The sequence below is a fragment of the Drosophila nasuta genome, chromosome 3, assembly GCF_023558535.2.
Source record: "Drosophila nasuta strain 15112-1781.00 chromosome 3, ASM2355853v1, whole genome shotgun sequence".
Taxonomy (NCBI): Eukaryota; Metazoa; Arthropoda; class Insecta; order Diptera; family Drosophilidae; genus Drosophila; species Drosophila nasuta.
In genome coordinates this window covers 46,945,594-46,961,204 of record NC_083457.1, presented here as the reverse complement: position 1 = coordinate 46,961,204, position 15,611 = coordinate 46,945,594, and the positions used below count along the sequence as shown (strand labels likewise).

The window sequence follows — 15,611 nt, the reverse complement described above, 5'->3', positions numbered from 1 at the left end:
AGGAATGCAACACTGCAACTTATTCATGCATGTATGAGTATGTCGTATGTGTGTGTGAGAGGAGTGACAAAGAGCGAAGTTTTCTAAATGACACATCGCGTTGCTGGAGGAGGTGTGGTTGAAAATTTATAAACTTGGCTGTTTATCAAACGTAAAATTCATTTGCAAGTGCTGTGTAACTTGAGCTTAAAGTGTAATTCATCGCGCTCCATAGTTAACTAGAAGTAAATCCTCAAGACACGATGACAGGCAGGCTACCGGCATGCGTAATTGATGTGGGCACCGGGTAAGTTTCTGCTGTCTGCTTTTGTTGTTTGATAATGAATCAGATTTTAATTTATGTGTCATCTCGGTTTGTGCAGGTACTCGAAACTGGGTTTTGCTGGCAACAAGGAGCCCCAGTTCATAATTCCCTCTGCAATTGCTATTAAGGAGTCCGCTCGTGTTGGTGACAACAATGCGCGACGCATCACAAAAGGTATCGAGGACTTGGACTTTTTTATCGGTGACGAAGCCTTCGATGCCACCGGCTATTCCATTAAAGTAAGTGAATATTCTTTATATATAAGACAATGAATTGAACCTTCTTATTTATTTTATAGTATCCAGTGCGACATGGATTGGTGGAAGATTGGGATTTGATGGAACGGTTTCTGGAGCAATGCGTCTTCAAGTATTTGCGTGCGGAGCCAGAGGATCATTATTTTCTGTTAACAGAGCCGCCGCTTAATACGCCCGAGAATCGTGAATACACTGCCGAAATCATGTTTGAGACATTCAATGTTCCTGGTCTCTATATTGCGGTGCAGGCGGTGCTAGCTTTGGCTGCCAGTTGGGCATCCAGATCCGCCGAGGAGCGCACACTGACTGGTATTGTGGTGGACAGTGGTGATGGTGTGACGCACGTCATACCTGTGGTATGTTGAAGAGAGCGCAATATTTCGATATCTTATCGCTTACTATTTTCATGACATCGTTTTGTTTTGCTGACAGGCGGAAGGTTATGTGATTGGATCGTGCATTAAGCATATACCGATTGCTGGCCGCAACATTACATCGTTTATTCAAAGTTTGCTGCGTGAACGCGAGGTGGGCATACCGCCTGAACAGAGCCTCGAAACTGCCAAAGCGATCAAAGAGAAGCATTGCTACATTTGTCCAGACATTGCCAAAGAGTTTGCCAAGTATGATACGGAGCCAAACAAATGGATTCGCAATTATACCGGCCTCAATACCGTCACCAAGCAACCCTTCAGTGTCGATGTGGGCTATGAACGTTTTCTCGGTCCAGAAATTTTCTTCCATCCCGAATTTTCCAACCCCGACTTTACCATACCGCTGTCAGAGATTGTTGACAATGTCATACAAAACTGTCCCATTGATGTGCGGCGTCCACTCTACAACAATATTGTATTGAGCGGTGGCTCGACCATGTTCAAGGACTTTGGCCGGCGTTTGCAACGCGACATTAAGAGATCGGTGGACACACGCTTGCGTATTAGCGAAAACCTGTCGGAGGGTCGCATTAAGGTATGTATAATTAGATAGATTCTTTTACAAACATTGTAATAATCTGTTATTTTGTAGCCAAAGCCCATCGATGTGCAGGTGATTACGCATCATATGCAGCGTTATGCTGTTTGGTTTGGAGGCAGCATGTTGGCCTCAACGGTAAGACAATATTTACTGTTAAAAAGAAGAGAGATTTACCATACGTATTTGCTTTCAGCCGGAGTTCTATCAGGTGTGTCACACTAAGGCTGCCTATGAGGAATATGGACCCAGCATCTGCCGTCATAATCCTGTCTTTGGTACCATGACATAATCATAATCGTTTCGATGTAAAAAGTGGCAGATACAACACAGATTAATGCCGCGCCCTAACCTATTATTATTTTGTCGTTTTTCAAGTTTTGTTTTCTATGTATTTCTATATATAAATGCGATCACGTATTCCACGCTATAGTATTGCTTAGCCGTTAGTAATGATTTTCTGTGTTAAGCTCTAAAGTTGTCTAAAACGTATTTTGTATATCAATAGCAATACGCAAAAATTAATCATTTTGGCCAAATATCTTTAATTTCAAGTGTGATTCGGATTCTGACTTTGGAATTAAGCTAAAAGACCTATACACAAACAGCAACAAGAACAACAACCAAATGTCTGCCAGTTGAACTTTTTATAAGGTGCATTACTTCTACAAGATTATCATAATTATACACTTTTATACACATACAAACACATACACACACCAAACGGCGCTTCATTGAATACCGATCTAAACCTAAACCCAATTATATATAAATATATGAAATTGAACTTGTCGTAGTAATATTTACATATATTGCAATAACCGCAAAATGATTGATTACATGTAAAAGAAGTGAAAACATGAAAACTAATATTGATGAAAAAATCTGTTTGTTATAATTGATAAGCGTAAAAACTGAAGGCATTCATAAAAATCAATAAAACATTCTTTAAGCTAAAGGTGAAATACATGTTTCAGTTTCATTGACACCATTGCATTTATTTTACTTTTTTTTTGTTCTAAAGCTTTGACAAGAAATTTGATTAATGCATTACATAGGTTTTGTTTTGTTGAATACACAGGCGTAATAAACATTACTTAAATATTCAAATTTTTTGTGACTGGCGCATATAATAAGCGTAAGAGGAGAACAACAATGTGTTTTTAAAAAACACTCGAAGAGCGCTGCTCTAAGGACGACGCTGCCCAAGAAGCGATGCCTGGATGCAATTACAAATAGTAAACTGTTTTTTTCTTTTGGTTTTTTTTTTCTTGATAGAAAATGTCGTGCAAGTTATCGTCTTTAAGTAGCTGTGAGGGGATTAATAATAATATATGTGATAATAATGAATATATTTGTTGGCCAGGACTGTGAACTACTCTAATCCACATAGTCGCTGGATCCTTCCTCTTCGTCATCATTGCTGCTACTCGAATGGGCAACGGCTGTTTCAGGTGCTCTCAACGTTTCAGCTGTGCGAAAGTTATGCAAAAAGTCACGCATCGCATCCATCATCAGAGTTAACGACTGCTGTAGACCAGTTTCTATAAAGATTGTTTGCAAACGAACAAATGAAATTTAATAATAGTTTTTTTTAACAACAAAATATCTTCAACTCAAAAAATGAATGAAAACCGAAATATAAATTTAACCTTCTGCTTGGCCTTGGGCCACTTGTGCTAGTCTTCGTTGTTGTGCCACGATATCAGCAGCATCGATATTCTCCTCACCAGCAACACCACCAGCTTGTTGTTGTTGCGGCTGCTGCTGCTGTTGTTGCTGCTGTGCAGCAATATTGTTCAAATTGAATGACGGCAAGAGCGATTGAAAAAACATGGATACAGAACTGTTGGTATTGGTAGTTGGACTACTGCTCGAAGATGATTTACTGCAAATGAAGTTGACAAACATTTAAGTTGCTGCACAAGTTCATTATTCATTTTAGTCTTACCGCTGATAACAGTTGACAGTGTCAGCGGGTGGCAGCGGATCGTAAGTCATGATTGCCTGCTTCTCCTTTGCCACAAACACGGCTAAGGGCACTTTCTCCTTGTAGTCCGAGAGGACGACATGACGCAAAATAGGACGCGGTGGTGTGCCGCTGTAGCGCAACGAACGCTTCTCTTTGCAATCAGCGACAATCGGATCCTTGGCATCAATGCGATCCAGAACGCTATTCACATTCGTCTCCAGCCAAGAAAGCACATCATTCTGACGATAAACGATTTTCGCTCGACACACATACAAGTAAACAAGCTGATGTAGCGCTGGTGATTGACTATAAAACAAAGGGTAATCTATTAGATTGGAGTGCAATGTTGATAAAGCCAGTTGATGACTCACTTGCCAGACACGTCGGCAAAGAAATACGACGAAGCCAGTACACGTTTATCCGTTTGCACAGACATCTCGTCGAGCAGCGGACGCAGTACGCCCGGGAACATCAGGAGCGCGTATTGCAGAGCCTCGTTGGCACGCTCACAACTGCCATGCAGCGTGTAGAGCGCTAGGGCATAAGAGTAAGCCATGTTGGGCAGCTGACTGAGATTGCGTGCCGCATTGTACTGCTCATAGAACTCCACTAGCCAGCCATATTGTTTGCTACGCAATGCATAATAATCGATGACCAGAATCATGGCCAGCGGATCAACATCTGGCTGCAGACTCAACAACAGTTTGGAGATCTCAAATGCGGTGCGACAGCAAGCACGTTCCTCCAAATATTGTGCATGCTTGAAGAGCACAATAAAGAAGGCGCGATTCTCCTGTCGACGATAATCCAAGCGAGAATTGCCCGATGTCAGGCTGAAGTTGATATGCAGCGATGACTCCAAGAGTAGCAGCGCACGCTCAATCAGCTCGGATGCAAGCGCAAAATCTTCCGTCATCTTGCATACCTCACTCAGCTGGACCAGCGAGTCAACGTGGTAGGGGCAGCGTTTGATTAGCGTGATCAGAAACTCGGAATCGATGCGTTCCAGTGCCGAAAGAAACATATGCTGTATGCCTTGATAGTATTGACTGTGCTGGAAGCTAAACCATTGAACATTCTCCTCGTCGTTGATTTGGATTTTCGGACTTGTGGATGTGCTTGGAGTATCCGGCGATGGCAGCAATTTCATTGTCACAATATTCTTGGTCAAGGGTGGCCACGAATCCTTTGCGGTTACTATGTAAGTGGACTTCAGCGAGGGCTTTTGGCGACCACGTTTATTTCTAATAAAAAGATATTGAAAATGTAATAGTTAAGAGTTGTGATACTAAACATAAATATGTTAGCTACATTCTAAATGGTTTCTAAGAATTTCATTCATATATATTCATATCAATGCATAATAAATTTATGATAATACGAGTAAACTCCACCGTAGCTTCTTAAAATATGCACATTGCAATCTATAACTTGCAAAAATACGTATAATTTGTGTGAAGTCTGAGAATAAATTTACAATAGTGTAATGAATGGATATAACGATAACGATATGTAAATTACTTTGTATTTCCCTTCTAAAGCAAAGATTAACTAAAGGAATTTTTAGAGTAAATATAAATAAATATGTAATCTATGATAACAGGTTCTTCTCGAATTATGTATATACGTTAATTATAAATAATCTCATTCTAAATAAATTCAGAAAGTTTCATTACGACTGAGCTGGGTTAGCAGGTATCTAATAATCGGTACACTCTGCTTAAAATCTCTTAACTAACATAATAAATATCACATTCTAAATGGATTCTGAGAATTTCATTACGATTAGAGCAAAAATTTGCATTATTAGCGGGTATATTAGGGCCGGACTTTAACTGTTAACTTACTCGACTTTGACGACACGTTTGCCAAAAGTACGCCGCATTTCGTTCTGTTGATTCAGATGTTTCAACTCCACTGTCAACAGTTTTTGGCTGGCCAGCTTCCGAATTGAAGCTGCTGCAGATGCCGTTGAAGTCTTTTGCGACTGTTTGCTGTTGGGAGTCGCTTCATGGAGTTTGCCGTAGAGGGGATCAAGGGTGTCCAAGTACTTGTCTTGCCGTTCATTATCTTCGCTGCTTATGTGATTGCCATGCGACTTAGTCTTCTTCTTACGTTTCTTCTTCTTCTTTTTGGCAGCGGCATTTGCTTGCAGCGCTGCCGATGGATGCTCGGTCTCATTGTCGTCCTCTTTAAATTCGCTCTCGGACAAACTTTGTTGATTTAGCTGCACAAGAATATCACACGTCACAATAGGTTATACACTTTAAATGCACGCGTGTATGTATATCTTACCAAATCAAATGGATTTAAATGCGAATTCCCTCGAACCGTGTCCAGTTCATCATTGTCAGTTAAGTGATCATTGTCCAATTCATCATCTGGCGGCGGGGCCAATTTATCGGCTTCGCCTTGCAGCTTCTTTAGCATACGTGCGGACATTGTTTTCTATCGTTTCTTTCCACTAAGCAAATTTATACATGTGAAAAATTATTTACAAGAAATCACAAACAAATGTCGTTTCCTCGTTCCTTTTCTTGTTGTTGTTGTCAATCGGACTAGAATGACGTCCCTGTTCAATAAATACAGATATTAGCTTTAATTTCGCCACAACAGCGATAACGATAACATAACATTTTCCCAAATCGTTAACAACTGACAATGCTCTGGTAACATGATTTTTTGCTGTTTAGTATTTAAAGTAAAAATCGACGCGGTCTCACTTGACAAATCTGTCAACTGAAAGACGCTTAACTATTAGATTTGTGTTTGCATACAATAATAACTGCGGATTTATAAGTGTTGTTTACGTTTTTGTGATTTTTTTAAATTTAATTGTTATTTTCTTTGTGCCATATTTGTTTTAAAAGCTCATATAACGTTATTAATGAGCTACAAATCTAGTGATTAACCAGTAGTAGGTTTTGGCGCCAATCTCCTGTTACCTGTCTTGCAATTGCAAATTTATTTGTTGTCATCATGGTGTTTGTGACTTTCCGCTTTGAAGATGGTACAAATCCGGAAGCTGTTCAATTGCAGCCAGATACTATATATCGCATTGGTCGTAAGCGGGAACTGGAGTTTCACAGCGACGATGAGGTGAGTTTTAGTTTCATGGAAACCAATAGCTTCTATTTATATATATTTGAATTTTTCAGTCCTTGGAGCTGGCACACGCAACTATAGCACTTATAGCTGACGGAATTGTGCGTATAGCTGCGGTGGCCGGCAAAGTGCTTGTGAATGGCAGTGAAACCGAAATCCAAAGCATCAGTAATTCAGATATTGTCAATTGTCTGGTGGATTTGAAGTTTGGGAATGTGAAGGCCAAGTTATCCTTTAAGGAAGACAAGCATGATGAAGCGGTGAGTGTGGAAAAAGGCTAGACAATGTTGCAATTTCAGCAAATCGTTGTCTATTGCAGGCTCACGATAGCAGTGGCTTCGAGGAAGAGACAAAGGATAAGTCTGTGGATACAACGGGTGATAGCTTCATCATACCTGAAACAATGCCTCCACCTAAGGAGGTATGCTTCGATGATGACAAGGAACTGGTATGCGCAATGTAATACTTTGTTTTAATTGACTGTTTACTATATATTTGCATTACAGGAGAAGATCCAGAATAGAACTGTCAATAACACAAGCGATAGCTTAGTCATTCCCGAATCAATGCCGCCATCGGCTAATACCACATTTGACTGCGATAGTTTTAACATACCCGAAACACAAGCCGTTCCCTTGCACAGACAATCGAGAGGTCCCGAAGTGTCGAAGGTTTCGTTTGATGATGATGATTTCTTAATACCGGAGACACAAGAGGTCTTACCCCAACAAAATCCTAGGCCAGACTTGGAGCATAAGACTAATGTTGTTGTGGACGACGATTCCTCGGAGCTGGGCAGCCAAATTCGGATTTGTACACAGGAGTTTAACGAATTTGATGAAGATGCCATTGATGATTTTGATTCATCTCTTTTGCTTGGCGACGTTGCTATAACAGTGCTTGGTAAAGGAGCTTTAAAGCAGCCAGCGGGTAATAATTGCGTTGAGGATGATACAAACGAACTTTGTTAAATGATTAAAATTGTTTTCTTTTAGACAACGCTGCTGTCGACCAGGAAGTGAGTGCTTTAAATTGGTCTGCAACCAACACAAAGTACTCTGCTGTAAACAGCACTAAGCTGGATGAGGAACATGCGCGCAATGAGGCTTGTTTAACACCCGAATTGTCTGCAGCAGGAATACCACTCGACGATGTACCCTGCACACCCGATTTGTTTGATTTCATTAACAATGAAGCAAATCAGAGCAGTAACTCCCCACCTCATGAATTAATCAATGTAACTGCGGATGTACATCGAAATTCGGTCTGCAGAGCAGAAAAGTCTGCAGTGAACAGCATTGAGACGCCTGACAATACACCAGGAGAGGCGAATGATAATAATGACGACTTCATTGAGACGCAGGCATTTCCCATGCGCAAATTAATTGCAAACGATGATGATGTTGCAACTCAAGCCTTCAACCGAAACGCTAGCTGGAACGATAATGATGATTTCATTGCCACTCAAGTATTTCCAAAGCGAACATCACTGGTGAATAGCAATTTGGAGGACAACATTGCCACGCAAGCATTTATTAGAGATCCTGAAGTGTCCAAAACCAAGCCAAAGGAAACTGACGGCAACAACTCGAATACCTCATCTGCTTTTCTTGCGCCACAGCCAAAATCAACGGTTAATAATTTAGAGAATTTCAACAACTCGAATACCTCATCTCCATTTAAGGCGCCACTGGCAAAGCCAGCGGTTAATGATATTGCTAATAATTCAGAGGACTTAATCGCTACTCAGGTGTTCTTTAAACAGCCTCGAGTATCTGAAACAATCACGAAAGAATCAACGAATTCTAGCATCAACATCAATGACGATATGCAGGAGACTCAGTTGTTTATTCCTCCCAAAACTGCAGGTAATTGTCTGCAGCTTAATAATACTTATATCTATTGCTTATAATCTTTTTATTTCAGATCCAAATTCTTCGCGATTGAATATATCAGATTGCCTAAGTATCGGAGATGAGTTAGATCATGAACTCAAGGAATTTATTGCACTTAAATCACTGCCTAGTTCATCAGAAGATGAAGATTTCCAGTTTGCAAATTCAAAATGCAACACCGAGAAAAAAGAGCAAAATGAAGTAAGTAGAATAAGCGATAAACTTTATTATTTGTAGTACAACAATTTTCACTACAGATATCAAAGGAGGTGGCTTACCAATCAGCTACAACTTTTAGTCGAAAACGACTTGCAGTAAAGGTTCGGGACATGTCCAAGTCCAGCACTCCCATTTCTGTTGAATCCAACGACGAAAAAACTCCTTTGGCTACTACAAAACCAAATCGGAAGAGGTCTTCGACGTCAAATACAAAGTTAACATCACGTGAGTCACGGTATTATATTTTACAATTTATACATTTTATTAAAAAGCCACACAATCTTTTACAGCTCCAAAAAAACAACGTTCAGAAGAAAATAAAACTTTGGATTATGCTGATGAGAAAACTCCCCTTTCTTCAAAAATGTCACGTCAAGCGAAATCGAAAAGTGAAGCAATTGTAGATCAAACAGCTTCAGCTCGTTCCGAATCAGATGCAAAAGCGCGTTTAAGAAAAGTGAAAAGCAATGAAAAATTGGATCAAGCTCCTTCAGTTCGTTCTGAGTCGGAAACAAAAAAAGGGCGTCCTAGAAGGCTAAAAACCACTGACGAAATTTTGCATGAAAAATTGGATCAAGCAGCTTCAGTTCGCTCAGCATCAGAAACAAAAAAAGGCCGTCCTAAAAAACTGAAAACTAATGACGTGATTTTGCATGAAACAAAGGATCAAGCAGCTTCAGTTCGTTCAGAATCAGACACAAAAAGGGGACGTCCTAGTAAACTGAAAACCAATGACGAGGTTTCGCATGAAACAAAGGATCAAGCAGCTTCAGTTCGTTCAGCATCAGAAACAAGAGGTCAGCGTTCTAAAAAGTCAAGAAATACTGACGAGTCTGTGCCAGAAAAATTAGATGAAGCAGCTTCAAGCCGATCAACATCAGCTACAAAAAATCTGCATGAGAAAACTTCTGTCAACAACATTTCAAAAAGCCGTTCAGAAAAATCAGAAATTATTCAGCCCATTGATCAAGTTGCTCCGCCTAAACGCAGCAAACGTCTGGCGTCACTCAGAACGGATTCACAATTATCTGAAGCTGCTGGGTCAAGCAAGGAATCTACAAAGGAAACCGATGTTCCACCAGAGAAGAAAGTAAAGAAATCAAAGATCGAGAGTTCGAGTATGCCAGCCAGCGAAACTGAAGGTTAATTTCATTATTTAAAAGTGATTGTCATCATTTTAACATCATAATTTTATGTTCGTAGTTTCTAGTCGCTCTAAATCTAAAAAGAAAACTGGCAAGTCCGAAAGTGAACCAATTTTTTGTGATAAGGCAATTGCCAGCAGCTCAACTCCAATAGCCAAATTAACGACTGCAACTAAGGTTGCATCTAAACTGGATGTTGCAAGCAAGCCTGATGGCAATACCGAAGGTTGGTCAGATGAATTTATTGTGATATTGTCATAATTATATAAGCATAATCTTTTATTACAGTGCCTAGTCGCTCAAAATCAAAGAAGACAACACTAAAGTCAGACAAAGATGCGAAAGCTGAAAAGGCAGCTCCCATAGCTAAAGCTAAGGATGTTGCTAAAACAAAGCACAAAGATGAAGAGGAGTCAGTGACTAATAATAGTAAGATGAGATATCACTTTGGGCAAATTTCATAATAATTAAATTTGAAACTTTAATTTAAGGTAGACGCAAAAATAATCAACACGATCCACTTCAAGGTAAGTGCTTGCAATATTCAGAAACTTTAAGCTATTAACAGTCATTATTTAAATTGCAGATATTAACAAGTATATAATGAAAATAAAGGGATCGGGTCGAAAAATTCAATTATCGTTGTCAATGTGCAATTATGCAGAGCTGCGTCAAATCTTACATTCTTTGAGAAGTAAGAATCGTTTTATTATTTAATACCACTTTTAACGTTATCATTATATTATTATAATGTTTTCCGCAGACGAGTTTGACGTTACTGATGATCCGCGTTGCTGTGACGTTCTCCTCATGGACCGTGGGGAACGCACTTACAAGTTCTTAATAGGAATTGCATCCAATAGACCCATTCTGTCATCTTGTTGGTTACATGACATTAAGGAGAATCGCTCGTTGGCCGTCAAATCGAATCACATATTCAAGGACTACAAATTCATGGAGCTCTTCAAGTTCAATCCACTGGCAGTATTAGAACCAACGAATTTATTAAAAGGCTTTAATTTCATGCTTGGAACTGATATTCAGCCAAATGCCAAGGATATGCAAGGTTGATTGAATACTGATTCACTTGAATCTAAAATTGAACTAAAAGTGTTTCTCTTTTGCAGCCATCATTGAAAGCGCTGGTGGCACGGTGCACAGTAGAGCTCCGCCAATTGCCAGCAATGTGCGTCTCTATGTGGTGGCTAGTCAGAAGGATAAACATATGTGGCAGCTGCTCAGGAACTACACTAATCTAGAGTACATCAAAACAGAAGGCGTTATGCAGGCGCTAGTGCAACACAAGCCAGAATTGTTGGATGAGCACAAGCTCATCAGATTGTAGTTTAGATATTTACTATTTGTTTTCGCATTTACACACAATATATTTTCACTTTTACACATATACTGCATATTTTGTTGTTATTCTACTTAAAATCTATTCCATCTTTTTCCGCTTGGAAGCTGTTGGCTTATCAAATTGCTGCCTCATGCCGCCAGCACGTTCATTATGAAATTTCATGTTATTGGAGGTTTCGGCATACCAAGGTGAATCGAATTTGGTTGTATCTTGATCTACCAAATGCGTGTATTTGGTGCGACCACAGCGACCAAAGTTCTTCACTTGCATCACCTTGGGCAGAATGGTTTTGTCGAAGTGATCTTCGAGCGTGGCTTGAGCAAAGTCTCGCTTCAGCACATCGTTCTCCTCGTCCAAGTAGAAGGCACCACGATGATAGTACTTTTGCAGGAATTTGTATTTGCCTTTGGTCGCCTTGTTCGTCACCAGCTTGGGGTTTGAACGCAGCTCCTGGCGTCGCTCCTCCTCGGTGAGATTGCGCATACGTTCAATTTCCACCTTTTCACGATCCGCGCTGCAAAAATAAAACGTTTAATAAAAAAGTGTTTAGAGTATGTTAAAGTAAAGCTTACTTGTCTCGCTCCTCGCGATCACGTTTCATTCGCTTGAGTTCGCGCAGTTTCCACGCCTCGTACTCGACTTCGTCATTCTCATCGGCTGTGCACACATCATCAATGGATGCTTCATTTGTCTCTGGCTTCACCTTTTCCAGATCCTTCTTCACGCTCTCCTCCACCATGCGCAGTGTGGCGCGTCTTCGTTCCTTGGCCGCTCGCTTGGCCTCCGCTTCAATTTGCTTTTGCTTTTGGGCTTCACGTTCCTTTTCTTGGATGGTGGCACGATCACGTTTGCGCACAAACAATGGTTTCAATCGTGGCTCGTTTTCCTCCTCACTTTCTGTCTCTTCTTCGTACTCGGTGCTGTCGGACTCTGATGATTCCGATTGCTTTTCATCCTCTTTTTGAAGGACTTCTTCTTCCCGTTGTTGTTGCAACATGCGTGCTCTCAATTTGGAGCGTCGCTTCTCCAATTCTGTGTCGCTCAACTCGGAGTCTGTGTCGGATTCGGATGCCAATGTAATTTTATTGGTTGCCCGCTCAATGCGCTGTTGCTGCACGTTGGCGTCCTCATCATCCTCATCTTCGCTTGCGCTTTCCACCATTTCCGGTTCGTGAATGTGTCGATGGCGTTCACGTCGCTCCCGCTCCAAATCTTCCATATCAGCCGGGCGAGCACGCAAGCGTCGCAAACGTGGATCATCCACCTCGGCCTCATCCTCTTGATCTAGCGCCTTCTCGTCAGCGCTGTCACGTCGCTCCAATTCCAGCTTATGGCGTTCAGCCTTGTGTCGCTCCATGCGTTTGCGATTGTCTACGAAGTCATCGTCGTCACTTTCATCTGAGCTGGAATCGGCGCATGCATAATCAGGTCTCTTTCCAGATATATAACGCTGTACCTTCACCTTTTGCATGGAAATCTCGCCTGCAAGCGCATCAAGAATCAGTTGTCAGTTCATTATTCTCATTTTTTAACTCACCCTTTTCATTGCGCACGGGAACTGCACCCGCGGTGCATTGGATGCCCGTTGGAGCTGCTGGTGCGCTCATAGTTTAGGTTTTATGGAAATCTAATTAACTAAAAAACAATTTGTTTCCTTATTTATATTTTCTTTCGGCAGGAAGTATTGTTAAGTGTGACCAAAGTTTGCAAACTTGAATATACCACTGTAGCTTAATGAAAATATACTTTTAAATATACTATTAACCACCAACTCACTCATCGAAGCTATTCTGATTCCGAGATGTTGCTTTAACGTATTTGTATGCAAACATCTACGTTTTCTTACCAAACATCGACTTTTTCTTATAATAATTAATATTTTCGTTAATTCAACCTAGTTATATTATTAATAAAAGTGGCTTAGAAATTTATTAAAAACATCTTTACAATTAGTAAAAGCAGTTGCTGCACCTTGTCTATCATACATCAAACTGTCTACTATACATCAAACTGTAATTTTATGAGCCTAATCTATCATACATCAAACTGTAAGGTTGATGAGCATATTTTCAAATAATTTTCAAACTGTGAGGTTGATGATCTTATTTTAAAATAATTTTTAACAAAATATTTCATTTTTATTGTTTAATCTGCTGATATAAAAGAAATTTAAAATTAGAAAAGCCTTCCTGTAATATCTATAGCCACTTAAGAAATTGTTTTTGTTTCGGTTTTAATTATAACCGCATAGACAGTTGGTAATATTGTATAGAAAACTGAGTCATACAAAAAATATCTTCTATGTAGAAATTTTGCAGGTCGACAATTTGACGCCCACTTTCATTAGTGAACACAATTAGCGGTTTGGCTTTTAAAGCTTTCTCCTTAACAAGCTTCAGGGGAACACACCCACATTCAGGGTTACGAGTGTCAATTAATAGAAATAAAACAATTACAAATTTGCAATTATTATGTGACGAAATATATCTTAACATTTGAACTCTCAAACACATCTCTGAGATAAATAATGCAGTCAGAGCACAGAAGATAAAAAATTTGGGGATTTTTCCAAAAATGCGTTGAACTGCATTTGACTAGTTTAGGACTGAGATTGTTTAATTATGTACATACATAATTAAAAAATTCGAAGTTGGCTACCAGATAAAATGTCTTTTATGAGTGGGGAAGCACCGCATAGTCTCGATTTTAATGGAATGGAATTTATATTACTCATACGCCAGGTACACGTGCATATTGAAAACCATTCGACAGTTTGATAAAGATTTATATATGCGGCGCCTCTGGCAATGTTTTCAATTTTAATTTGGCATACATTTCAATTAACACTAAAACACTTGCAGCATTTTGCAAGAAGAGCAAAAGAATACTATAAACAAATTGTAAACAAATAATTTTCTATTAACAAGAACGTGAGCTCGCTGTTCCAGATCAAACTCGTTTTTTCGTTATCCAAGCTCGGGGCCTAAATAGTATGCATAACCGGGAGACCAAAGCCCCCGCCCCAATTGGATCGCTAAGATAAAATTATATATATACATATATTGTATTGTATTGTTTACGGTTTACTCGAAAATTTATTGATGATCGTTGTTTTTTTTTGCGACTTTCTTGAGTTATTTACACATTTCAAATTCAAAAGGGCAGCTGTACAGAATTCATCACACACAAAAACCTAAAAAGTTATTAACATTTGACGTCTCGTATGGCTCGTCAATTAAAATGTTGCACGCAAATCGCGATGGAGGCGTCTCCGATTAGCCTTTTGGGCGAGCAACTAATTGTTGATGTGTGCTCGCTTCGAGCACAGCCTTCAAGACTGCCTTAAAGAAGTCTTCTCCGGTATTTTCCGCCAATCTCTTCCTGTTCTTCTACGCGTGAATCATTTAGCAAGAAGTTTTCACTTTGGGGGAAGGGAAAACTTCTTGCTAAATGATTCACGCTTAGGAGAACATGAAGGGATTGACGGAAAATATATAAAATAAATTGCGAAATATTATGAAATGCAGCTAATATTAGATAATCTTTTTGTAATAATAATTGATATAAAAAGAAATTAACTTACGATCAAAGCTAATATTGGACAATCTTTTGTAATAATAAATTTTATAAAAAATAAATTAAATTACGATCAAAGTTTTTATAGTATCTGTTTGTATTTCATAAAGTTGATCAGTAAAGATTGTTTCACTTGATTTGCTGCAACGTTCTCGCTTGCTGCACTCAATATCCATCTTAATTTATTAATCGAGCTCGTTCTCTTTTCTGTTTTGGGTTTCATATTCATTGTGCTCTTTCCAATTTCCAAACACAGCGAGAAGCTGGAGCTCGATGAATTGCTGACCAATCGGGCTTATAAAAGCCCATCACAATCGCTGACCACAGCTCATTCCGTTGAAAATTGTCGAACGCGTTCGAAGTATTGGAAACCTAAAAAAAAAAACCATATCAAGTTGTGCAATTCCTAGATTCGATAAAAGTCCTCAAAAAACAAAAGCGGATATTTCGATTTCTATTTTTGTGATTTGAAAAGTGTTTGGTGTTAATGAAATACAGAAATAATCGTGGAACAATTCTACAAATACAATTCAGAACATTTTTACTTGAGCTGTGAGTTTCAATAACGAACGGGAAATAAAATTACGATTTTAACGAAAGAAAAGGATTTTCCAAACACGGATTATATCACATTTAAAATAGTAAGTTTGTGCGAGTTTGGAAAATTTGTCCCATTTTAAATTATTTTTTCATTTTACGTAGACACGCAAAGCTTGTTACAATTTCAATAGTTTAATTGTTAATTAAAGATTGAACAAAGATGCTAATCTTCAAATTAAAAAAAACCTTTTGTAATTATAAATAGA

General features: G+C 39.2%; 5 protein-coding genes across 5 annotated transcripts; 3 read left to right on the top strand and 2 right to left on the bottom strand.

Moving 5' to 3' along the window:
• Nucleotides 1-39: 39 nt before the first annotated feature.
• On the top strand, nt 40-2,498 carry LOC132791587 (actin-related protein 3). Its single transcript, XM_060800571.1, has 6 exons — nt 40-286; nt 363-543; nt 603-917; nt 994-1,530; nt 1,588-1,671; nt 1,730-2,498. The coding sequence occupies exons 1-6, from the start codon at nt 243-245 to the stop codon at nt 1,823-1,825; spliced, it is 1,257 nt and encodes a 418-aa protein (XP_060656554.1). The 5' UTR covers nt 40-242; the 3' UTR covers nt 1,826-2,498.
• A 6-nt stretch (nt 2,499-2,504) lies between these two features.
• Nucleotides 2,505-6,119, bottom strand: LOC132791584 (ribosome quality control complex subunit TCF25). The gene is made up of 6 exons (XM_060800567.1): nt 5,801-6,119; nt 5,353-5,732; nt 3,877-4,749; nt 3,485-3,811; nt 3,186-3,421; nt 2,505-3,077 (listed from the first exon to the last, which is right to left on the bottom strand). Exons 1-6 carry the CDS (start codon nt 5,945-5,947, stop codon nt 2,914-2,916), a joined length of 2,127 nt encoding a protein of 708 aa, XP_060656550.1. The 5' UTR covers nt 5,948-6,119; the 3' UTR covers nt 2,505-2,913.
• Nucleotides 6,120-6,272: 153 nt separating this feature from the next.
• On the top strand, nt 6,273-11,275 carry LOC132791582 (uncharacterized). The gene is made up of 14 exons (XM_060800565.1): nt 6,273-6,604; nt 6,664-6,870; nt 6,930-7,058; nt 7,117-7,540; nt 7,606-8,478; nt 8,537-8,706; nt 8,763-8,949; nt 9,015-9,866; nt 9,928-10,095; nt 10,158-10,298; nt 10,361-10,396; nt 10,456-10,563; nt 10,633-10,935; nt 10,997-11,275. Exons 1-14 carry the CDS (start codon nt 6,485-6,487, stop codon nt 11,212-11,214), a joined length of 3,936 nt encoding a protein of 1,311 aa, XP_060656548.1. The 5' UTR covers nt 6,273-6,484; the 3' UTR covers nt 11,215-11,275.
• LOC132791586 (microfibrillar-associated protein 1) lies at nt 11,220-12,939 on the bottom strand. Its single transcript, XM_060800570.1, has 3 exons — nt 12,767-12,939; nt 11,802-12,711; nt 11,220-11,743 (listed from the first exon to the last, which is right to left on the bottom strand). The coding sequence occupies exons 1-3, from the start codon at nt 12,834-12,836 to the stop codon at nt 11,308-11,310; spliced, it is 1,416 nt and encodes a 471-aa protein (XP_060656553.1). The 5' UTR covers nt 12,837-12,939; the 3' UTR covers nt 11,220-11,307.
• A 2,209-nt stretch (nt 12,940-15,148) lies between these two features.
• Nucleotides 15,149-15,361, top strand: LOC132791838 (uncharacterized). The gene has a single exon (XM_060800932.1). It carries the CDS (start codon nt 15,293-15,295, stop codon nt 15,359-15,361), a length of 69 nt encoding a protein of 22 aa, XP_060656915.1. The 5' UTR covers nt 15,149-15,292.
• Nucleotides 15,362-15,611: the final 250 nt, after the last annotated feature.